This window comes from Ylistrum balloti, unplaced genomic scaffold, assembly GCF_031769215.1.
Source record: "Ylistrum balloti isolate Yb309-2 unplaced genomic scaffold, AGI_CSIRO_Ybal_v1 Utg370246, whole genome shotgun sequence".
In the NCBI taxonomy this organism is placed as follows: Eukaryota; Metazoa; Mollusca; class Bivalvia; order Pectinida; family Pectinidae; genus Ylistrum; species Ylistrum balloti.
In genome coordinates, this window is record NW_026782198.1 from 1,092,998 (window position 1) to 1,118,923 (window position 25,926).

The 25,926-nt window shown below is 32.0% G+C and overlaps 1 protein-coding gene across 1 annotated transcript; it reads left to right on the top strand.

Moving 5' to 3' along the window:
- Positions 1 to 1,927: 1,927 nt before the first annotated feature.
- Positions 1,928 to 24,779, top strand: LOC132552413 (T-cell leukemia homeobox protein 3-like). The gene is made up of 3 exons (XM_060216581.1): positions 1,928 to 2,492; positions 19,468 to 19,684; positions 24,593 to 24,779. The coding sequence occupies exons 1-3, from the start codon at positions 1,928 to 1,930 to the stop codon at positions 24,777 to 24,779; spliced, it is 969 nt and encodes a 322-aa protein (XP_060072564.1).
- The last annotated feature ends 1,147 nt before the right edge of the window (positions 24,780 to 25,926 follow it).

Here is a 25,926-nt window from a genome sequence, read left to right on the forward strand (position 1 = left end):
GATGTATATATGCCTTATTAATTTATCGTGAAATATAAAAAAATATGATCAAATAAAATGAATTTATGGTAAATATTGATATAACGTTGTAAGATAACAAGCCATTGCTAATCAGTTCAATACCAAAGTGCACATGATCTTAAAAATAATAGAAGAACCAAAATAGAAATATATATGTACTGTTGTTGAGGAGTTATCCATAATTTATGATGTACGTTCCCCACATACAATTTAATTCCATATGAATCTGTATTTGTCGGTTCCAATGATTACACTGAAGAAGCGCCAAATATCATAATTAACAAACACACTCCTCTCGACATAAATATCAAACACTGAAAGCAAACTACACTAAGACATGTTACTGAACGAGTAAATAAAGATAGATATGATGTAAAATATTCTAATTAGTTGCGTTCAAAAACTGCAAAACGTATACATCAATCAATTTATCAATCTAAGTAAAAATGAAAATGAAAGTACTTATCATTTTAAGGCATGGTTCTGCTATTATTTGATAATGAGTTTGAACTAAAGTTTTTATGAAGGGCTGATATCTTGTATAAACGTTATACCAATAAGTTTTAGTTACAAAATTTAACTAATAATTACTAAAATATTGGAAAGATTAAAAGACTAAAGATTGCTCCCATGTACTACTGTATCTAAACATTATTTTCGTTTTGTTGACATAATGGTCACTTTTTTGTACTCGTGTGTCTATAGAAATATGCTTTCAATTATTCAACAGATAGTAAACCATAACACTATTTTCTTTCTATTTTTTATAGAAATATTTTTTCTTAAATGTCTTTATTCTAAATTATCACAGGTTTGAGATCAATTTCATCTGAAGTTGCATAAATTCCTTAAAAAACGTACATTTCCAGGGAAAGGCTACATTCAAGATGCCATTTTTATCTTTTTATTTCTAGTTTTATGTATAATAAAACCGTATACATTATCCTTGATATCTTGAAACTATTTCATAACGCTTCAGTTTAGCATTTAAAAAGCACATGGTGGAAATACGGACAACATTATCATAGTCCTTGCTTAAAGTGGTTTAAATATTTCATTTTATTCGTCATTAGTTCCGAGATATTGACAAACGAATTCAATATATTTATATTTTATCTGAATGTCATTCAATTGTTTAAAGAAAGTTTAGACATCTATAAAAAATGGAAAAAATATTAAACAATTAAACATGAATATAGAGAGATATGCAGTCATATCAATCTGTGATATTCTGATATCCACTATAACGATTGCTCAAATCACATTTTACTTACTACAAATTTGCATTGCATTGCATCTCACAATATCAAAAGATTTTCCCTTTTTTTCTTTGTATGTTTTAAGAATAGTAGTTTATTTCAATAAATGCCAACTCTAATTTTAAAACATTTGAAATATATCTTGAATTTAGAATTCATCAATTATGATAAGCCAAAGTTTTACTTATCATATGTGAGTCTTATTTACAAACAGGTCGATTGATAACCTCAACGAAGAAGCAGTGACATTAAAAATATAATTCTTCACCCCCAAAAGTGCCTTTGACATGTCTGGCGAAATCATTTGTGGTTTCTGTGTATGCGCGTCAAATTACAGAGTAAACAGAAAAAAATGGATGGCGTCGGGGCGGGGAACTATTTAATATAAGACCCACCTCCATTTGTCAAGAAAGCAAGCACTTGGCTCGTGTAAAGATATATCGCTCATACTGGACACTGAGAGTCATCACCGCAGGGAAGGGAGAACCGCACCTGCCGAGCAGTGAGGTTTGTTGGCTGTATTAGTATTTACGGTCGACGGCTTATACGAATGTACACTGTTTGCTAAAGTGTCGATATCCTCTCACTCGTTTAAAATCGATAGAACATCACGGCTCCCCATATCAGCAGTGGCCCATGGAAATAGAATGGACAAGAAGAACAAGTGTCAAGATAGAGGGGATACGCTGTCGTCTTCAATTTCTTCAAAAGAGAAAGACGACAACGAGCATATGGATGAATCAGATGAAAGATCTCAATCACCAATTTTAATTACACATCACCAGGAACAACATCAACAACAACACCAACAACAAAGTTGCGTAAAACAACATGTTAATTCTTCGGGAACAACTAAAGTACGACCTAGTCTTTCATTTGGAATCAGTAGAATTTTAGACAATGATTCTAATTCAGATTCGGACTTTCAGTCAGGTGGTGAGGACAACGGGCCTTGTGATGGCCGTTCGAGACGTGAAAACGTCACACCGGACAAACATTGTTTATCTGTGAAAACACCCCCAAATGACGATGACAAACCATTCATACAAGTTCCTAAACTTACACCAGAATTGTTTGCATCTGTATCAAATGGTTACCATGGATTCCACGTGCCTCTGGCGGTACCTATTCACCGACCCCACCCCGTTTTTCCAACTATGACGTCATATACACTACCAGGATGGCTCGACCTACGACGGGACAGATTTGGTGGTAAGCTGTCATCAGCATTGCTTTAAATTAATTTTAAAGTGTAAATTGGTAATTCGTTAACACAACGGAAATATATATATATGATGTTGACCCAGCAAATAAGTCTGACATAGTCATTGTTTTAAAAGTGGCAGCAAAGGCATTTCTTGAAAAAGTTTATGCAAAATCAAATTGTAAAAAGAATCAGAATGTCAATAATTGATGTTTGTCAATTGTTGAAATAAATGTATTTTATTTTAAAATATGTACTTCAGAGAAATAGTGAAAAATGTGTGACCACTATAGTTTTATACATATTGACAACACATTTGTTTTCTTTCTTTCTTGTTTTATTTTATTTATTTTTTATACTGTAATGATTTTCCTTTTATTTTTGAGAGGCAAGACAATCTTCGTGTTATTTTCTGCTGTCTGTACAACATTTTTTGTGTCTTTTTTTAATGTGCACTGATATAATTTATTGGTCAATCAAAAGCCTCTTCTTCCTGGCTAACACATAACTTAATTACGTGCAATAATACATGAAAAGAATAAATGCATAAAATCTAATGTTGATAAAAGTATTAGTTCATTATGGGGGAAAATGTTATTCTTATGTTCTAAGTGCATTTAAGTTTGATAAAGAATATTGCTATAATATCGCGACAGGCAAATATGTTAACAGCACGCGTAATCTGTTTTGTTTCAAAATCACCCACAGTACGTTCTGCATCATCAGCAAGAAAATTCTATATCCTTGAAAATCTAGAATTAAAATTTTGATTATATAACACAACGAAATAGCACGTGTGATGATCACACTAAGTAAAATTTGTTCCCAATAATAAAAACATGATATATATCAATCATAGCAAAAGACAAATACGTTTTCTAATTCTAAAAACGTGTTGAAATACGACATCGTTGTTAACAAAATCTTCGATTAAACACTTGATTGAAAAAATAAATACAAGGGGGTTACTCTTTACATCGTTGTATTCAATTCTAATTAAAAACCTTTACAAATCACAAACGTAAACTCGTGACCTGGATTTTAATTCAATTCAAGGCTGATATTACCTGGAGGATGACGTTCTAACACTCTCTTCATAGCAATCAGAACGCAATAACGGTTTTATTGTAACACGTTCTTCTAATTAATTGGTTTTTGGCAGCGCTGAGCTATAAATTTTATCTCTAATTACTAAGAGATTTACACTGCTAATGATGTTTCGGTATTTGACAACTATAAAACAAAGTTACTGAGTTAGTATGATAAGTTGGAGGGAAGCAGTCGCCATGTTTACAAAGCATTGTTAGCTTTTAACACAATATATTTCTTGTAAAGAATCGAATTCCCCTTAATTGACTGCATTTTATTCTTGATATGAATCTACCAATTGTTACTTTTGACACAAACGCGTTATCAGGACCTTTTTTCATGCATATTATATATAATCAAATTTGCCAATTCAAACTACAAGATATCATCTTTGATCACGTAATAGACTTATTTATTGTAAACATTAAATGATACAATATTGATAACCATGCCTTTGTTCATTTCAAACATAGATAGAAATTCTATATGTACGATGGCCTGAAATGGCATTTGACTCTGTGATCGTAACTCAGTTTTAGAATTATAACTAGGTTTTGGTTTTGAGTGGCGGACGCATTCTTACATTTTTCTAAAGGCAACTCTCGTCAGATGTCACAATATCTACAATTATTTAAGCCTATGCTCGTGATATTTTATGATATTTTAAACAAACATGTCGGCAGAATTCAATAACTCTTTCAAAATAATTATTTCTTTGTATTTTCTATTTTCTTAATTACCTGTGATCCTAAGGATTTTACAACGTATAATTGAACACAACATTTCTATTAAAAGACATAAGAATATATTGTCAAATTGGAATTTTCGTATTATATTGCTTCTTAAAGATTACATAATCTTTCACTTATCTTTTGCAAATTTGATCGAGACTGGTTGCCGTTAAGCTATTGATGAAGGTGGTCATTCAATAAAAAAAAGTTTGTAACTAAAAACATTAATTGAAACAAGTCTTGAATATCTCGTTCTATATCTGGACTTATATCTGGTTGTGTAGAAAATGACAACGTGCTAACATTTTTGAGCCTAACATTAATCAAAATCACTAAACGAACAAATGTTTTATATACTGTTGGCAACATGAACAAAGACTTAATATTGTTTTATTATATTTATTTATTTGTCAACTTCATCACCAATTATATCATCGGTATAAGGCCACCTGCGGCACACGTCGTTCGAATTTTGTAGGTATATAAATCATATCGTTGTGCAATGATTAAGATATAGGAAAACCAAACATAACGCAACTGTATGAATGTTAAATTTCTGGAATCTAGTTCATACCGTGCCTTGCGTATTTCCGTAGTCGTTTCATTTTAACATATAATCGTGATATGGACAACATAATTTGATACACGTTACTCTTGTCCTTATCAGTTGTGTTTTGTACTTTACATAACCATAATAGTTAGATTTAAGTTCAATGATTTTTTTATGTTTTCTTGAAGTTGAACATTGTATTTAAGTTGAGACGAGATTTATTTTTCGTGCAAAGTATTTACGCTGAAAAGATGTGATAATTAAAACCCATAGTGACTGAAACTCGCACACTACAACCCGCATTTGATATTGAAAACACATAGTGTCTTATCGTTTCATGTCAAGTAAACTGCCAGGTCATGGAGCGGAGAGAAGATGCATAGGTTCTTAATTAATGGCAAAGGCTAGGAGTCATAAAATATTCAGAACCAAAGATTTATTTTAGCAAATACCCAAACTCATCGAAATCAGCTCAAACTGGCTGGTGTGTAGCGATACATTACATGTTACAAAACGTTTCTTTTTTCAGTTGAACTTATTATCAGAAGTACAATGCAGCTTTTCAGCAAAGTAAGAGACATCTTTAGTGGTTTTTATATATGTCAGATAAACCTTATATCACATTTGAATCAATATCAAATGAAGAAGTGAGATATATAACTAATTGAGATAGGGAATGAAATATGTTATATGTTAAGCAAGCCTGATACTGATACATGTATACTTTATCTTATCGATTTTAATCCTTGATATCTAAAGTTTGGTGAAAATCATATCATTTAGAAAAAAAAATGCCGACTGCATATTCTGAACACATTCCCGACAGGATTAATTATTTTAAATCTGGGGATTTATCCAGTGTTCCAGACGCAGTAACTGATTTCTTATCGATCGGAGAGAGGCAGACTCCGCTCTTTATTTATATCTAATATGTAGGTATATATACATGTATTTATGTTTTACATGTGATGTTAACGAATATATATATACATATGATTTCTACACACATCTTCTCTTTATTTTACGTATCTGTCATAACAGCGAATTGTAAACGGTTTTCTTTTTGCGCTGAAATAAGAACATTTAGTTGCCGTTTTAAATAATCGATTATATGGATATTGAACACAAATCAGGAGTCAATTACTAAAGATGCAATTGTATGGCAATAAAATATCAAAGTAAACATGCTTAGTACAGTAAACCAAATATAGCACTGACTTCAAAATTTTCTCTAAAAATGTTAATATGACAATAATGTTTACACAAGGTGCATGTTTACCTGTTTACATGAACGAGATACTGCAAAACTTGACATTTTCACTGACTTATATTTTCTTGGTTTAAACCTAATGTTTCATGCCAAAGAGCCTTTTTCACGAAAGTTATGAAATGACTTGGTTTGAATAATATTTTACTGACAATATATCTGTTTTTTTTTTTTTTTTTTTTTTTTTTTCATTCTCGAAAACATTCGAAAATATAACACATTGAAAATAACAACCTGTGGTACGGCAGAAATACTTATATTTCATTTATTAAGTACTAGATCGTTATGTATATAAAAGAACTATTAGATATGATTATAACAGAAATCGATATCTCTTGAGATCAGATATAAGATCAAATGACAATAAAAATATATATATGTCGTAGATTGCATTGAGTTAGGAACTGCTCTATTATAAACACACAATCAAACTCTCCATTTATTAATATTTTATTAATTTATATTGATAATATACTTTTATTAATCAAAGACCTGCTGCGAAGTAAGATCGCACTTTAAGGTATATAAATACGACATAGCTATCAGAAAATGCTACGCTACATTGTCTAAAGAATGGGCTGGGATTGTACAAGACAGACAAGTGAATAGTACCTTCCGATACAAATAGAATTAGATAGAGTAGAGACAAATAATGAATCCGACTGTATCATTCAGTTGTTTCCTACAGTGACTCTGATAGTTAAATGGTTAATACCTATGAGGCGACAGTGGAAAATCCGAAGAGTCAGACGTTTTTGATGGTTTTGTTGATAACATATTCTTTTCGGCGATACAAAATATATTTGATTTGAACTTTATTTATTGATGTATATTGCAATAAGAGATATATGATACAATCAATAAAAGGAAATCAGTACAAGTACTTAGTACATCCGTCTCTGTATGTGGATAGAAGAGCTATGGTACAGTATTGACAATTATACATATACCTTGTGCGGGGAAAAGGGAGAGAAATGGTGCAAGTTTTTTTTAAGGGAGGTAACGCTAGAGGGTATTTCTGTATTACTAGAACAAACGCTGTGAAAAGTGGTACCTTATACAATTAATACTGCAGGTACAATTTTAAATTGACACAAAAAATCTATAGATATGAGTTTTTACGCAATATGTAGAACAATATGATATAGCTGTATTAAAATGTATATCATATTTTTGTTATGATATCAAGAAAACTGTACAGTTGTTTATAAAATTTGAATATATTGATAAACATATACATGATTTCTGATCGATAATTGCTGATAACACAATAGTAAAGTTTTAGAACATACATGTTAACTATCAAAGCTGAACTTTGTATCTTTGCACAACTCTCTCTCTTATTTAATCACGTGGTTAGAATAATTTACACTAATTTTGCTTTCGTATAAGGGCTTGTGCAAGTCCACGTAAAGAAACATTGTTTCGTTTGTTGTTCATTTTTAAATACATGCACAATAACACATTATTTACCATTTCGCTTGAAAAGCCCACTTCGTGACAACGGAAATAATAGCATGTTGTCCATTTTCAAAAAAGAATATTATCAGATACTTAAATAACAGTGCAGAGATCTTCTCGATGGGTATTGTTATTTATTAGATACGCATGATGGAATCGTCGTTATCACGAAAACGAACATGATGTAAATATGGAACACTATGCATCCGAAGCCGCCGTTTCCTTTTGTTTTCTAGATAAATGCGAAAGACAAGCCTTTTTAGACTTTTTGATCTTGATCACCTATATCTTAATATAAAATGTTGTATGGCACATCCTGTTCATAGATTTTTATGTCGTTAACTAATATTTCAAAATTTATTAGATTCAAGTATAAAGACAAATAAGATAATGAAAATATTCAAGATCTACGGTTTTATGTGTGTATATTACATTGTAAAGCAGTCCTTAAAGGCCAAAGAAACATCGAATGCATCACGTAGATTTAATTAGCTACGGCATTAACAAACTTCTCATGCAAGCATAAATAAAAAGACATATTTTCGTATCAAATAATTTCTAACCAATTAACAAGACAGAGGACAATGATATCAGACTCCAAATCAGATCAATTTCTTTATCTTACCTGTTATTTCTTACACATTGCTTGGTATTCTATCTTGTATTTCTTGGATTCTCCGTAATATTATAAAAGAAAATCAACTACATGTAAAGGTCTCTCAAGGATTCTGATCCATATATAGAAAACACTTTTTCATGTGACTTAAATCACTTGATATTGTTTTTTCCACTGTAGCATTAATAAAATCTCAACTTTACGAAAGTAGATTATTTTAAACATTTTACTGCCACTAACCATGTGTGGAAACAAATATTTAACGCCGAGTAGACAGTCTTTGTCTTGTATTTTGTTTCTAGGCTGACAAACAAAATGATAACAGGATGGTCTTTTTTCAGGTCCCAATGAGATTAAGTCAGTAATATATTTTTATCACGATATAAGCATTTTGTGCCGTACAACAACCCCATATCATACTTGTTGACGTCGTAATTAACACTAAGTCACACAATTATCAAAGCATTGGGAAACTTGCTGAGTCTGACGTAGTTATGCAGTGATATGGAGCTTGACAACATTGTTTTTGCACGTTTTCCAATGCATTATGTGATAAATACAGTCCTAAATTCCTATCGATGTTGTATAAATTTTACTTAATTCTCCCAAATGGTTTGAAATGGACAAACACATCATAACTGTTTGTTATATTGAATTTCTGTACTCGTTAAAAACAATAAGCATTGAAAGAAAACTAATGTAAATTTAGACATTATGATTCACCTTTCGTTTCACTTTGTAACACTCCTGAATGGACGAAAGGCAACAAGTACATATGGAGACCACTGCTTGTATTGTCATCGATTTCTACATTGTCCTGTTAAATATTTAAATGATAAAGGTCGTTATCAAATATTCCTCGTTGTCGTACCATATTGAGAAAGTGCACAACCCCATCTCAGTTTTGACATCACTTTGGATTTTCCTCGGTCGCCTACTTTTTGGGCTCTTAGCATCACTGACGAGTCCTAGAATGACAAACAGTTGTATGATCTAATTCATTAATTGGCTCGATCGTATCACACACTGAATTTGTATTGGAAGATACTATCCTATTTTCCCATTTGGTACTATTCTTTTATACACCTTTAGATATTATATATAGTAGCCATATTAAACGTTACTTTCGTATTTTCTCATTTTGTGTCATTTAGCTTAAAAAGTGTTTTATATGATATCTGGCTCCTTTCCTTGCAACATTATAACTACAATTATTCGTGATATATTGTTACATTTTATAATTTCGTCAATTAGCAAATGTATGATGTGATATTTCCGTATTCCACATAGGCGAAAGGGATGCCAAAATAAACTTGATAAAATTTGAGAAAATAGGAAAATAATTCAGAATTGTTATTTACAGGAAATTGTTTATCACGATAACATTGACATATGTTTTGAAAAATCCGGTTGTACTCACACAACAACACAAAACGGAGATATTGAGAAACAACAATATTGATAATCTTGCCATTGCGTCATAGAATCATCAATAAGGAAAAAAGTTGATTATATCATAATGTTGTTTCATTCCACGAAGGTGACAGGACAATGTCCATCAAAATGTTAATACAATACCTATCACATTATCTCTCTAAATGTGTATCGCGTTATCTTATATGTCAACATAGATTTATTTTCATAGAATATGTCCATATTAAAATTGGTTCGGTAGTCGTTGTTCGATATATGATCGCCTTTGTTTGTGCTAGTCTATATTGTAGTAATTTTGCATATATAGGTCCATTTTTCATTTACATAAGTACACTATATACATTCCTAAATATATGTGGTTCAGTTCACACATTTTCGTGTTTATTTTAAACTACAGAATGATCTCTGGTCAACATTTTGGGCGGTCAACCACTATTCCCTACCTTTAGGTTTAAATAAACAATGGTTATTGCAACACAAATCATTTTTCATGGCCCAAATCATTATTAGTAAATTTCATATTTACTACCATCACTTTACATAAAGACAAGTGAATACCTTAACGATAATAAAACTACGAGAAGATTTCCTCAGTGTCGATGACACTGAAAAAATATCAACACAACGGAGATGGACGTAGATGCTATTTAAAATGTACAATACACGTGTTTTCAAAATGAAATTCATTAATGTAATGTATCTCATATATTCTATGTAGATCTAGCATCAATTTAATTTAAGTGGTGCAGTGTTCACATTTTACATTTCATACCAATGAGTCTATATCGACAGAAAAACGTAATACAAATGCTAGAGGAAAACAATTATTTACAAAGAGAAGTAAAGATAAGGGACGTCACATTCCCCTATTTATTTAAGATGTTAGATAATACTACTTATATAGAAATAAAGAGCAAATTACGATCATTGAGGAATAGGTATGAAACGTAGATAGTCACCTTAGGAAATTCAAAGTAGCCTTGAACATTCATTCATACTACAGGATAGCTGAGAGTTGTGTTAGTTGTCGACTTCGATTGAAGCTGTGGAAGTAATGGGTACATCACACGTTCATCCTTCTCCTTGACACTAATGAGAAAGAAACTGCGTTTGTTCCTGTGATCTGTATTTCAACACCTCCAAAAGCAAATATATTAGGTGTGTCCGGTAGGCATATGACCTACCAAAATCGAGCACAGATTAGCGAAATTATGGACATATTGATAGAATTTCAGAGCAAAATAAAAACAAAAGATCAAAACACACTGAGCAAATTGACAAGTTACTTCTTTTTCAGAACAACAGTTTAATGGTGACAAAAAACAAAAACAAAAACAAAAAAAACTACCAAAATTGATATTGCAGCATTCTAATATATGATGTGTTATTAATTCTTTGAATGATTCATTTTATTGTCAATATTCGTGTTAATATGCAAAATATCTACCTTTATACAACAGAAATGTAATGTTCCGGGTGGCAATGTGTGGTTTGGGACTTGCGAATTTTACGCTCACTTTAACGATTTAAATTCCCTTTGAGGAATTTAGATGTCTTTCATAATTATCGTGTTATCTGAATTTAGAGTGATGGCAATTATGATATTATATCTTTAATTTAAAAACAAATTGTTATTCTGATTATCGTTCATTGCACAGGAACTGTTCATTCTTACTCGGGGATAACGATCAAGTTTGACATGTGCTCATACACATAGCGTAATCTCACGGATTTGGCGTTAAAATATATATCATTTAGTATTTTCTAATTATTTCTCATCCTATATTATGTCTCTTTTTGTGATGAGATGGTATCAATTGACTTAAACTTATAAGACACATTGTATTAAGCAAATCATATATGTAGATTTTATTTAGGTTAAAAAAGAATCTGAACCTGTTTCAGTGTTATTATATACATTGCAAATACATATGCGTCTTCTGTAAAATATCGGGACATTTGCGTTGTACGTTTCCCTTTACTTATCAATAGATTATAAGTTGCCGCAATAAAAACACTATCATCTTCCACTAAAGCGCTCGTGGTTGGAATCCCTGATATGACTGTTTAATCTTAAGTATCATTTGCTTGACCAAGTGAAATTTCTCTGGAGTATTACGATTTGATTTTCATTAATGCCCCAAGCGCTTCCATCTAGCTAGGCACAGGCGAAAAAAGGAGCCTTGTTATATAGGTTTTGTACAGTGCAGAAGAACAATAAATAAGCCATTTGCGCACAGAACGAGCTGGTGTTAACCAAAGTTTCATATCCAATAAAAGTTGTGACTGAAATTTCTCTAATGACTTGGCTTTGACGCAGGTCTACAATAACACATGAGGTAAAACCATTACATTTTCTTACTCTTCTTCAGGATGAAACAGCTTAATCGTACAGTTTTAATAATTATTTGGCTCTGCTGTATCCATTTCTAAATTTATACTTTGAAAAGTGCTATTCACCTGTGTCTTCCGTACAATTTCTGTCAGTAAATTTCAACTGTTGATCTTTCGATCCTGCTCATATAGATTATCAGATGATTCCCGGTTGATATGATTATATTGCTTTTATGTGAAATATTAATTTGATAAACGATTTAAGAAAGTTCATATTGTTAATACATAACCATACAATTAAAGGATTTCGTATTAATTGATCCAGGACATCTCGTTTTATTCTCCTTAACGCTCATTTTAAAGATATCATTAAGGATTTGTTAACTACGCGGAACGTTTTGCTTTTGTTTCAGTCATTTTCAATATATCAAAATGGGAAAAATACTAAAGGTCTCTAATGTTTAACGTATACATATATATTTAATTTCAGAAAAGAGTGATCACAACTTGAGTTAGAATTTAAATATTTTGAAACAACGACAAATCTCAAAACTTATATAATGAAAATCGTTCCAGCACGTGTGTCTTTTAACATGCAGTATATTCAATTATTTGAAGTGACATTTTGATATACGATTCCATGTTGTAGTAAGAAGTTAATTGGGCAGATGATGTTAAGAGCACTGTAGTTTCGTGTGCAAATCGTTTCTCACTATTAAACAGAATCATTACTACTGATTCTTCTATACGCGTGGATTATACGGGTTCCTTGTACAAAAAACGTGCAATTAAATCCGAAACACAATGCTAGATTTATTAGCCTATATCGTCTCCGTCGAGTAGGTTATACAAGCACTCTAAGAAAGAAGGTTCTCATCAATTTACAAGACGACTGTATCTTAAAAAATATTTTACAATGTCCCTAAATGATAATCAACATTTTATTCTTTTTGGCGTAATGATCACTAACTGTAATTTACGAGAACGTATATGTGGGTTTGATTAATATTAGCAGATAAGCATTTTCCGACAGCCGTTTTAGTATAAGACGTCAGTCACACCTGAGTTAAAGTATAATGTGGGTCTCATTTGACATAAAACAAATATGTTTTTGGTTCCCATTACGTAATATTCTGAGGTATACATTACATCTAGACGATATATACACTGATTAGCTTGAGTAATCATATAGAAACATTTGCAAAAGTACATCTTTTCATTTCAAATTTATTGAAACTCATCGAAGAAAATACCGACAGGCAAGTAGAATCTTCATTGAAAATCAAATTCTACGATACTGGGGCAAGAGATTAATAACGACCCATGGAAAAATAGAAGGAGAGTAAAACTATAATCATGAACCTTCGTTGAACTAACATACAATCTCTTAGAATACAGGAAAATGTTTTTTGAACAACGTACTTTGCATATCAGGGCGGCATCACACTTTTGTCGATATTTAATTACTTTTACCAAATTAATTGTTTATAAAGATATTACACTGAATTGTATTGTATATATAATGCGTACAATAGAGCCTAATTACTGGGTTGCAGAACTCATGAATTTCACAAGTTCAGATCACAACTTGAGATTAACAACAAAAAGTTGAATAGATTTGTACAATCCTAAATATAATAGCATCGGAATCCATTAACATATTTTAAGGCGGAATAAGCCTCTTTAAGAGATCCATTCATCATTATTGTATATTTCCTTCTTCGCACACTTTATTACTCCTGGAGGACTTTAAAGTATCCGACCCGAACAACAACTACCACAATCAGAATACATATTTAGGACGGAGGAGACGAATATCTTTCAGCAATAATAGAAACATGAAGAGAAAACCGACCATATGATATTTTTACGCCCACTGGAGCGATTTAATGGAGTGTTTTGTTTAACTGGCGTTACAAGTGTTAAACATAGTGGCCGCATAATAAAGACGGCTTCGAAGTGACTATTCCAACATTGAGTTCCATTGTAATTATGATACAATGGAAGAAAAGAAAATGAAAACCTAACCCGGTACGTGGTTTAGTCTGTCAAGTAGATTTAAAAGAAATTATTGCAACAGTTTTTGTTTTTGTTTGGAGGGTTCTATTTCGGCTACTCTAGGGTACGAATGAAGATTAACGGGGGGATGTTCGTTCTGTGATACTCCTTACTAATACATTCTTGGGGTTTCTTTTTCAGAAGAACACCAAATATAAAACCAAAAACAAAACAAACAAAAACAAAAAACAAACAAACCAAAAAAAACAAAAAAACAAAAAAACAAAAAACAAAAAAACAAACAAAAACCAAAACAAACAAAAACAAAAAACAAAAAAAAAAACAGTATTTACAAGCAACCTGAAATTTATTGAATTAAAAAAAGGCAGTTGATAATTTTGCGAAAGGATGAAATTTCAAATAATTGGTAATAACTTAATTAATTCAGAGAATCTATCTTTGAAGTACCTCATTTTCACATTGAACAATTTTTTAAACATTTAATGTACGACTTTAAAAAGCTTAATTCCATAGTTACCAGGTACCAACAATTTTTTGACTACATATATAAGGGATGTATTTAACCTTCAATCAATATATTTATGTAATCTGTAAGACCCCGTATTCTATTCTGCAGACAAGTGGCATTTCTATTAGTCACCAGATCAAAAGTCAGGGCTAAAAGTGCCAAAACAATCCTTCTAGGGCGATTTAAAAAGTATTCTAATCCAATTTGATATATCATTATAAATATTTAATGCATCTTAAAAGACTCATTCAAAGGACTCATTCTAGAACTACTTGTGAACTCCAAAGCCGTGTATGGCTCCAGTTCAATGTCAAGGTCACATGGCAATTTTTAAGGAAAGGGATTGAAGGTCAATGCTAAAACTCTTAGTATAAGTCGTGGTTAATTTATCTCCACAGGTTTTATAAGAAAACTGATTTATATTCAACCAATAAAGCGAATGTCTATTTATAAGATAATGATCAGGCGTCTTGTCTGGTGTTTGAAATGTATCTAATGTCTCGAATAGCCTATTTCTTAATCTGATCGCATTGCACAAATCCACAGATATGCACAAGTTTTAATGCTCCTGTGGAATAAAACGAAAAGTCGACAACAACAATGCAGTGAATTACACAGAAGGAACGATAAAAGACATGAGCCTTTTAAAATTTGAAGGGATGCAATCATATGAAAGTTTAATTGTTGTGTAAACAGTTAATCATGTATCTCCCTCCATATTTTGACCATTTTGCTTTCTTTATCCATACAATTTGATAAATGCTCCATATTTTATTTTATTTTTTTTTTTTATTTTTTATAAATGTATTTATTTCTTTTGCGTATTTCAGTTTCCCCTGTCCATTTAATAATACAGAATGATTTCTTTTTCCATTGGGTGAAAGGAAGAATTTCTTGGTGTGGCTATCTACCTGTACGCTATCATGTTCAACATTTATATTAACGTACTGCTATTCATAAATACTGAGGCTAGTATTTGACTGATACTGCTATTCATAAATACTGAGGCTAGTATTTGAATGATACTGCTATTCATAAATACTGAGACTAGTATTTGAATGATCGCATAATTATTTCCATCAGAATGGATTTGAACAAGCTTTATTTGGCGGATGTTGTCGATGAAGCAGAAGATGCTTACCCTTCTGGAACATAATATCTTATTCTCCTTGAACTTTTTCAATAGTCGCTGTGGAAATCTTTATTTCATTAATATTTGCTGTAGTCTCACCGAATTTAAGTTCGAATTTAGATTCTGCTGAACAGTTGATAGTTCCTATGTTGCTTTGTGTTGGAATATGTTTTGCATAAGGAGATGATTTTTACCTCAGTGCACATTACAACATTATTTTAGATCAATAAACTTTGTATTATCAAACTAATGATTAACTTTAAAGAAAATATCAACATACTGATAGTTCTTAGTGGTAGAGAAATAATTCGCGTTGATTTAGGATATATCACCATTTCATCTCGCTTTTTATTGTACTGTATGTCCGAATGTCGGGCAGTTTATACCGAAACAATAGTACTTATGTTGCTATGCGAGATGATGAAAACGAGTATTTAATTTTGTGAACTACACGATAGGGTGTCTGACAGTCGATAAGATGGACACAATATACGTAACGCTATACATATATCATGCGTAGTCATCTGTTTCAGACGCCACAAGTTATCTGCTAAAACAGTTATACACAAACATGTGTGCCCTGTGGCGCTCTATTAATAAATATTTATCACTTGAAATGTTTGATATTATCCTTGTTAACATTTTAGTTATATATATGAAAACATATGTAATAAATCGTTATGCCTTGGCAAGAAATGTTTTATAATACACTATTCAAAATTTTCAAATAGCTTTTACAGCCTTTACTAGCTAAAATACTTTTTGTTGCATTAAGATAGCGCGCATTCACCTGGATAAAGTGATAAATTGACCTTACTCTTGCAGGATGAATACACACAATTGATGAGATATCAATAAAACATATCTTAAATGATAACTAATAATAACAATTACATTACAACAACAATGACATAAGAAAATCGAGACAATTTTAATCTAATATTAGTAAAGCATTGTACTTTTCCAAGTCATGACCTTTTATGAGTTCAAACCCATATGCTGTTTTTAAAGACGAGTCAATTCTTTCAATTAGAGTAAACTATTCTCAGACATCATAGTTCTACCGGGTTCAGAGCTATCACAAGCATTAAAACGCTCTAAATTTCCGGCAGTCATGATGCTCCTGCCTTTCTCAACGAGATGAAGGGGTTATAATTAAATCTTGGTGGTTTCCTGCTGCTTGTCCCATTTAAAATTAAATTTGCCTTCAGCGTCTGCCTATTTCATTTTGTGCATATAATGCTACATTTTCTACTTTCTTTTTTGTATTTTTTATTGATGTATGTGGCTTCCGCAGTATATAGTATTTGAACACAGACAATGAAAATATTTTTACAAAAAGAGAAAAAGGAATTAGATAAAAGTAAATTAATAGGTGTAGACAAGAACAGTTTTGTTTTTTTTTTAAAAAAAGGTTAAACGATGTCGAAAAGGTAATAATCGATAGAGCCTGTGGAGGGCATGGGCTACAAACACATTAGTTACTGTGTCCGCGTGTGCTATTCAGTGTACAAACTGAATTGGGTACAAATAGGGAACATTTAATAATGTGTTTAAGGAAATGACAAAAGTACAAGCAAACTAAGTGCTCCCACATGGTTCCTTTAATACTTTATTTCTATAATTGATATTATCTTTTGTTGTAAATTGATAATGATAAAACCTGGTGGTGGTACATATTACTCTCATTGCCTAATTAACACCAAGTGTAAAAGGGGACAGATTTGGATTCTATTAAGCATCCACTTTTTCCTATAAATAAGAATGACGATTGATAAATTAATAATAGATAATTAAGCAGACAAATGAATAAATATAAAAAGAATTCCCAGACTTAATTAGATACCCGAGTAAATTCATTAGGCAACTAACTTTTATTTTCGCTATAATAGTTACACCGTGCAAAGATAACAGTATCATAACAAGCTGTCAAACATTCCTTCCAGAATTTTAAATACATTATTTATGTTACATTTCTTTTTTTATAACTACATTTCCATCAAAAAGTAGTTGATACAGAATAAAAAAGGCATGCTCAAACCCTAACGTCTCAAAATATGTAGTGTTCTCACCTTCACATAAACGCACGTAGGAATAATGTAAGTGAAGTAAGGAGATATATATATACTGGATTCAACATACCCGACAACCTCTTCATATTAGTTGGCTCTCGAAAATACTCAATTTGACAAGCAATACACACGTTAGGAAAATAATATTGCTCCGCTGTTAACTTTTTTCTCCATCTAACATGTGTCATATCATAAGGCCATGTCATAAATATCGTAAGACACAAGAACATTAAAACCATGTTGACGTCATAATTAAGTCACGTGTTGCTGACGTCACATGATAGTCATTCGTGAATAAGCCCGTTTTATAGAGGAACTAATTTGAAGTTCGCCTATTTGCCAGAAATACTGTCTATATGATAAAATATCGTCTAACAATCATGCTGATCTTAAATCAGTTTATACGTCTTTCGCCTACAGGCTTGTGAAATATCATCAAATTATTTGATTCGTTTAGTTAATTATATATTACATTGCTACTCATGTAAAGCACTATATTTAAAACACAAAGTAACTCCACAAAGTCTCTTATGAAAGTCATCGTACGTGATATGTATAGGCGAACACTACACTGTTATCAGAGTTATAACAGTCATTACATACAAGTCTGTAAAAACTCGCGTTCAATATGACTTTGTGGAGTAAACGTGATTTTCTTAAACCTCTCATTGTTTTATTATGATGTCATAATTTCATGGCGGCGTGTCGTTATGAAATCGAAAAAGAAAAATATTTCGCCAATGTCGCCAATTTAGATTTTATACCAATATACGGATATTTGCAAAAGCATCTCTGTTATGTAATGAATCCATTTCTATTTTGTGAAAATCATTAAACTCGGTCTTTCAATCTTTTAAACTTATATATAAACTTTTATCTTATATAGACGAAAACTCTTGTTTTATCTTATAAATAGACATGCATGTACCAATAAGTAAGAATGACGTGTGAATTCAGTGATAATATTAATCACTGTAAGATCATTGATTTTCAATTGTAATTTTTATTGATTTTGTGGGTACTTGCAATCATCGAATAGATATATCTATGAACTATTGAAAGTTGTGTAATATATATATTTTGATCTACATATATCTACAAAATCATGTGTCCACAAAATAGCAATATTTTGAAAAATCACGAAAAGCGTACCCCGTGAAAATATATGACTTTACAGTACTTTCATGTAATAAAACAGACCAAATTATCTGAAGAAATAGCTCGTTTTGAAATAAAGTTGCTCTTGGCAAAAGTAATTACGTTTTATCGTCTAGAATCTCAAATATAACATGACAAAAAGGATTATAATTTGAATTCAATAAGCACTGCAAGTGCACTTGATATGCAGTTTCGACCTTCATCGGTAAAGTTGTGATATTTCTTGGACCATACCACGTAAAGTAAACGCAAAAGTTTATTTCTTATTTTTACAGTAAGGTTGCATATATCATTAAGTTTCAAAGATAGATTAGGGTATAGCATTCACAATCAAACTTCCGTGTCACAATAAGTTAGCAAAGATAACTAAATCGTCATGTCAAAGTAGGGTGAATCCTCCTTAAGACTTAATGTTACAGTAAGAATCATATCGAAAAAAAATTAAAACTTTATACTTCAGTATTGTGACAAACAACTTTGTGGTATACATAATGAACCAGTGAATCTGAGGGTATTTTACATTGGAAAATAGCAATAGTCATTGATAGTTATGACGTCATCATAGGTTGTTGATTTCCTATCATGAATAATTGGTTTATGTATATTGTTCAGTGACAAGACGAATAGGCCATCCATACCAAAACAGAACACCTCCAAAACGGAAAAAGCCCAGGACATCTTTTACCAGACTACAAATTATGGAACTCGAAAAACGCTTCCACAGACAGAAATACTTAGCTTCAGCTGAAAGGTCTGCTTTAGCTAAGGCATTGAAGATGACAGATGCTCAGGTGAAAACATGGTTTCAAAACCGTCGAACAAAATGGAGGTAAGAACTTGGGTTTTTTTTAAATAAAAAAAATAGAAGACAAACAAAGAACTGAACAAAGTGTTTATTGACTCCTTCATTTTTTCACTAAACGAATTGTTATTAGCTTTGCAGGCAGGTCGTTCATTTTCATAATTTTCAAAGATGGAGCGTTCATTTTATAAATTCAAACTTAAACGGGTAACATTTTTCATGGTATATCTAAATTACAAACACTACAAACATGTTATGCTTGTCCCATTGTGTCCTTATTGACAGCAGATACATGAAAAACGGATGTCAAATATCTAATGATACAGTAGTATCCGTAAATGAGCAATTGAACGAGAAACAACAGCACTAACCAGTGTGTTATGTAACACCATAACGTTATTCCCTGTGCTATGTAGAAAAGCAGCACTATTATGTTGATGTATAGCATAACAATGATTAAGCACTATTCGATTTTTACTAATTATTGGAGGTTCGGATGAGATCAATGGAACATTACTGCTTTATATTAATACCAAACACTGCTCAGTTAATAAATTTGATCGACTTTCTATACTGTTTCTGAGAGTGGGTATGTGCGACAGATACTATTTTTCCTAGTAGCAAATTTTCAAGTGATGTCACTATCAATGGTACAACATTATGATGATCAAAACCAATCTTTGAAAATATTGAAAGTAATTTCATGGAATACGTGAACTATTGTAAAATAGTAACACCTTATAACTGCTGTACCTTGTCAATATAACATTTGGAAGTTGATGTCGTTAAGTGAAAAAAATAAATATGAAATGTATACCTGCGTAATAATCGTAGCAACTATTAATATACATTTAATAAATAATAAAAATGTCCTAAAACTTCACAATGTCTTGAATCGAGGCTTAAAAGAACACATTATATTCATTTTGTTCACAATCATGAAGGATAATGTTTCTACTTTTTTGTGACCTAGACATCATGATAGGATTTTTTTTTATATCAATGCCATTTTACCTTCATTCCATGACAATCACGTGACAAAGACAGCGCTAGATGTTTTCGGCTATATTCCTAAAGCGTATCCCTGATTAAAGACATATATACTTGGACAGAACTATAGATCAAATGACTTGAGACAAGAGGGTAAAAACAAATGAGAGTAGTCTACAATTCGTGTCAAGGAAGCATTCGGCATGGAACTGACCATTGGAGGGCAATATTAGCAATTTGTCACGGTTATAACCACTGGTCAGAGTAATCGGAGATTGAATGTTAGAGTTGTATAAATAGCAGATGCAAATAAAACCAAAGAATTTATTAAGGAATGGCCAATTTCCCATGATGATATCATACCAAATTTGAGAAGAGCTTAAATTACCTCTGTACTTAACCCCCTCTGCGGTACAATCTAACTTGAAGAATCAAGTCCGTATCTTATCTCCGGATATCGTTGGTGTTTTCACAGCCCTGCTGCGAGCAACGGATCCGTTTTCTTCTTTACAATGTCTCCGACGGATGCATGATGTTTAAATGCACGCTCCGGCTCATCTATTTTTAAGTGAGAGCGGTCTTCGTATTGTTTCGTGTTAGTCAGGTTTCGAGACCCCTACTGTGACGCCATATTGGTTCAATGTCTGGCAGGGCTTAATTATCGTCAGTAATTCACATTTACAAGCCTCCCTATCATGTGTCAAGAACAATGTGGAAATTTGTAGTTATAAAAGTGAACTATTTGAATATTTGTCAATTAAAATACACTACATTTTGGCTAATTTTATTATAAACCATCTTAACCATACTCCTGTTGTGTAAGAATGATGAGGGAAAATGTTTAATTAATATCACAGGGAATACGATACAGTTAATCAAGCGTATTATCAATTCAAATTTTGGCAACGACAGCAACTGAGATAATTTTATTTGGGGTAAAATTTTATAAATTAAACATCGAACGTAACATTAACATGTGACCTACATGAAAGGGCAATACCTAATCAAAGTAGTTTGAGATATCAAATTATATTTCCATAAAATGTAGGAAACAAAGATGTTGTCGCGGTGTTCCAAATAGAAAAGATATATACTGTCTGTGTGACAAAATTTCATGGTATTCTACCGTATCAAATTTCGTTTACATATTTACATCACTATTACTCCATAATTTCATTGTTATTTGTCAGACCATACGTTTCCTTATGCAAATATCAAATACAGGTTATGTCAGATTCATAACAGAGATTGATTTACTGGAACTAAATTGTCTACTAACACGTGCCAAACATGTCTGGAACTCTACCAAGTGATTCCTGTAAACGTTATAATACTGCAATTGCAATGCTTAAAGTGATAAACGTGCTAGTAATACCATCTTCAGCCTTCAGGAGACATCCTTCGATGATCCTACTGAGAGGTAAACTGTCAAGTCATACGCTTATTCTTGACAACATAGTCAGACGTTTTGTTTAAATATTCTTGTGTAAAATCTAAAATATATTCTAAATAAATGGGTTTCGAAATTTGATCTGTATGTTATTTTTGTAGCATACTTTTATCAGATAAAACTTTTATATCACCAAATGGAGGATAACCATCCTTAATTATAAGAATGAGTGATAAAAAGTATCTTAAACTACTTTTCTCGAAGCTGAAACTTTTTACTCGACAAGGCTCACAAAACAAAAATCGTTTGAAAGACTCGTTGCAAAAATATCTCATATGAAATGATTATGTATACAACATATTTCTGCTTCTTTGGCAAATGTTTATATGCTGGTGATTGGGGTCTAATACACTGTAAAAGCTTTATTTTGATTATATCACATATTGAACATCTTGTGTACAGAAAATGACATAATTGTCACTTTATATTTTCGTTGAAACGCTCGGAAATAAATATCATGATAGATTAAAATTATCTACAATGTAAATGAACAAGCAGAGAACACATACAACTGACCAATAGTATTGGCCTATATCCTGTCGTAAAATTCTATTAGAATGGTTACTGGAAAATAGTTATTATTTGTTAAGGTTATATTTTCGTTGTATAAGTGTGAACTCATAAGTCCACGAAATTCTAAACAGTTACACAATTGCATCTCTCAATCAATGTCAGTTCTGTTGAGTTCGTAATCGTGATATCAGATGTCAGTGAAGTTTGGAAAATAAAAGGAAATCGCGACATTTAAGACCCACAAAAATATAAAGTTTAAAAAATTACGAAATTTGATTTTGCAACAATACGGAAAATAGATGTATAAACAAGGTATGACTTATTGATCAAAACTGGTCATGTTGGTACATAAATATGGATGTAGGTATCAACACATTGCGTTATTCACACGAACATCAGTGTACAGTGCTCATACGTTACCGATATACATAGCATGCGGGTCAAGGAGCTGATCGTTCTCAATATGTCGAACAATGTGAAAGTTTCATCAATTACAAAAACACTATTCATGCGCTAGTGATGCTTTCAATTATTTTGTAAGATTAAAATTTTGCTTTTTATTGTTCTCAGAGTTTAGATTAATCTATTTTATAGACGCCGTTCAGCATCACTTTTCTTTTCTGCTCCAACTTTTTTCCAAATTTCTGAGAATCAATTTCATTATGTTCCGATTTCGATTACTACTGTCAAAATGCCGATTTCAAAGCAAATGTAAATAACTGGTTGTTGAATTACCATTATATAGTATAGTGTTGTCTTTGTCCAAATCAAAGAGTAACCATGCGGTTCTCGTACTACACGCCATGGTCTGTATGTCTATAGCTGGAGATTGGAATCATACATAGTAGACACTTATTTCAAACTCACTCCACGTCTTCCTGAACTATAACTGCACATTACATGATAAGGGAATACATTGAAGTAACGATATTCCGTTCAGTTTTCGATCAGATGACATCCAAATACAGGTGTAATTATTCAGTGTTTACAAATGTTGATAGAAACGTCACAATGTCTAAAGGGGAGACAAGTAAGGCTAGTACGCGTATGCTATCGGCACACATAGATAACATATGTGTAATAATTACATTAAAGTCGATTAATGAATCAACTGGGTGACACAGTTGTAACACAAATATTAGCTAGTGCCCAGAACGTCTTGTCAGTGATTCTGGGAATAGAAGAATTGAATTTAAATTTAGTAGACGTGAAAATAGTCTGTATAATAGATACACAAGTGAATAGCACTTTTAGATACAAATTTAAAATTAGATAGTATAGACAAATAAGGAGTTGGATGCCACCATACATCATTTTCGTCCTTCTAGGACACGTCAGAAACGCCAAGTGTTTGAATTGATAAGACATATATGTGGCAGGAAAATCCAAATTGATCGAAATAGACCAAATACGATATGTACTAACCATAAAAAATCAATAAATTTCATATTAATTTCAATACTGAAAAATATAAAATATCAAGTATATGTGTATATTCTGTACAGTATCACTATGAAACATATGAAGCGTAGTTCACTCACTCCAACATCCATTCATTAGCACAGAATGTATCAGTTACCTGCTTCGCCTGCAATGTCGAAAATATCCTTTATTCCTTTTTGATATATCATGCCAACAATTATATAGAAACCCTGATAACAACTACATCATATCAATTGAAATTTGTTTTATGTTTCAAATGAATTTTTATTAATTGTGGGGTTAAATTTCATGCACAACTAGATATTCTTCAATTTATATCCAATGTTCCAAAGTATGCAAACTAGCAGTTCTTCATTGAAAATACTTTATATCTACCATACATCACTGTTATTTATGCAATGGCGCATTGATAATACATCAAAGCGTACAATTTAGGAAAACAACCGCTCAAATCAAATTTACAGAAACTAATATGACAACGAAACTGTATGTATTCTTTATAATACAGCATATTAAAATTTTGTGCTTCTGTTTTGCAGACGACAGACAGCTGAAGAGCGGGAAGCCGAGCGCCAGGCAGCCAATCGGTTGATGATAAGTCTGCAAGCGGAAGCCAACAAGACAATATATGACATTCGAGACCCCTTGTGCATGAGCAATTCTTCCCTACACGCACTTCAAAATCTTCAGCCATGGGTTGATGATTCCTCCCGTAGTGACCGGTGATTGTTGACATGTATTATGACGCAGGGAAAGATCCCGCTGAGAGATAACTCCCGAAGTGATATTTTATGACAGAACAATCCCGAATGATAAATATATGAAAGGAATGTTCCGAATTGAATCGAATGATAATGCGGAGGACTTGTCTCTTATTATCTGAATTCTTTTTACGAACAGACAGGCATTGTGATGCGATTCTACAGTGCGAAACCAACATTCAAACTGAATAAGGCGTCATATACTCATGATGACGTCAAGATACATTAGAACATGATGTCATTTCGTTCTATGGCGTCATGATTGGATTACCAATCAGGTCGAAGAATATATTCATTTAAACTCAGGATCTCAAGCTAACTGATAACCTCACCTTTTCATATGATATTGTGCTGCAGGGATTTTTGGGGATGACGGGTATCCCCCACGTGATATCGTAAAGTCTTGTGACCCCTGACACTTCGTTAACATGAACGTGCTATCCCCCATGCCAATTTCTATGTTGTCATCTTCAGTTTATTTCAAATAACAACTTATGATGTTTACAATCAACATAAAAAATGACAACAACAATTCATTATGTTAATGTACGTCATCCATCAGATAGTGTTTAGTAAATTATTTTCTTGTATAAAAGTCATTCTTGCCATCGTTATAATGTTCTATTACTTTGCAGTTCTTTGAAATGAAATGAACGCCATTTTACAATAGGAAAATGTCATCTGTGTGAACAGAAAGAAGAAGACAACAGAATGCATCCAGTGGGAATCTTACAAACCTGCAGTATAAGATTCCATTATTATGTAGCGGCATTTTACAACTGAAAGTCCATGTGAGTTATTTTCGTATAAATCTTTAAGAATATAGTAAGTTGAAGTTGTGTATCAACAACAATAATCATCAAACAGTATTTGTTGGTTCAGATAAAATTTCAGCACCATATTTTGTAGATTATAATCCTACATATTCGTTACGATCTATTACAACACGCCTATGGCTGCTTAGATACTGGAGCCTTCTGTTGCCGAGATTAAGTGAACTTAAAACATAAATATCAATACCTGAATTCATTTGAATTATATTCTAATTCGCACAAATCCAATCTGACACTAAATCAATCACGTGGTGTATTGATACATGACGTGTTTAAGCT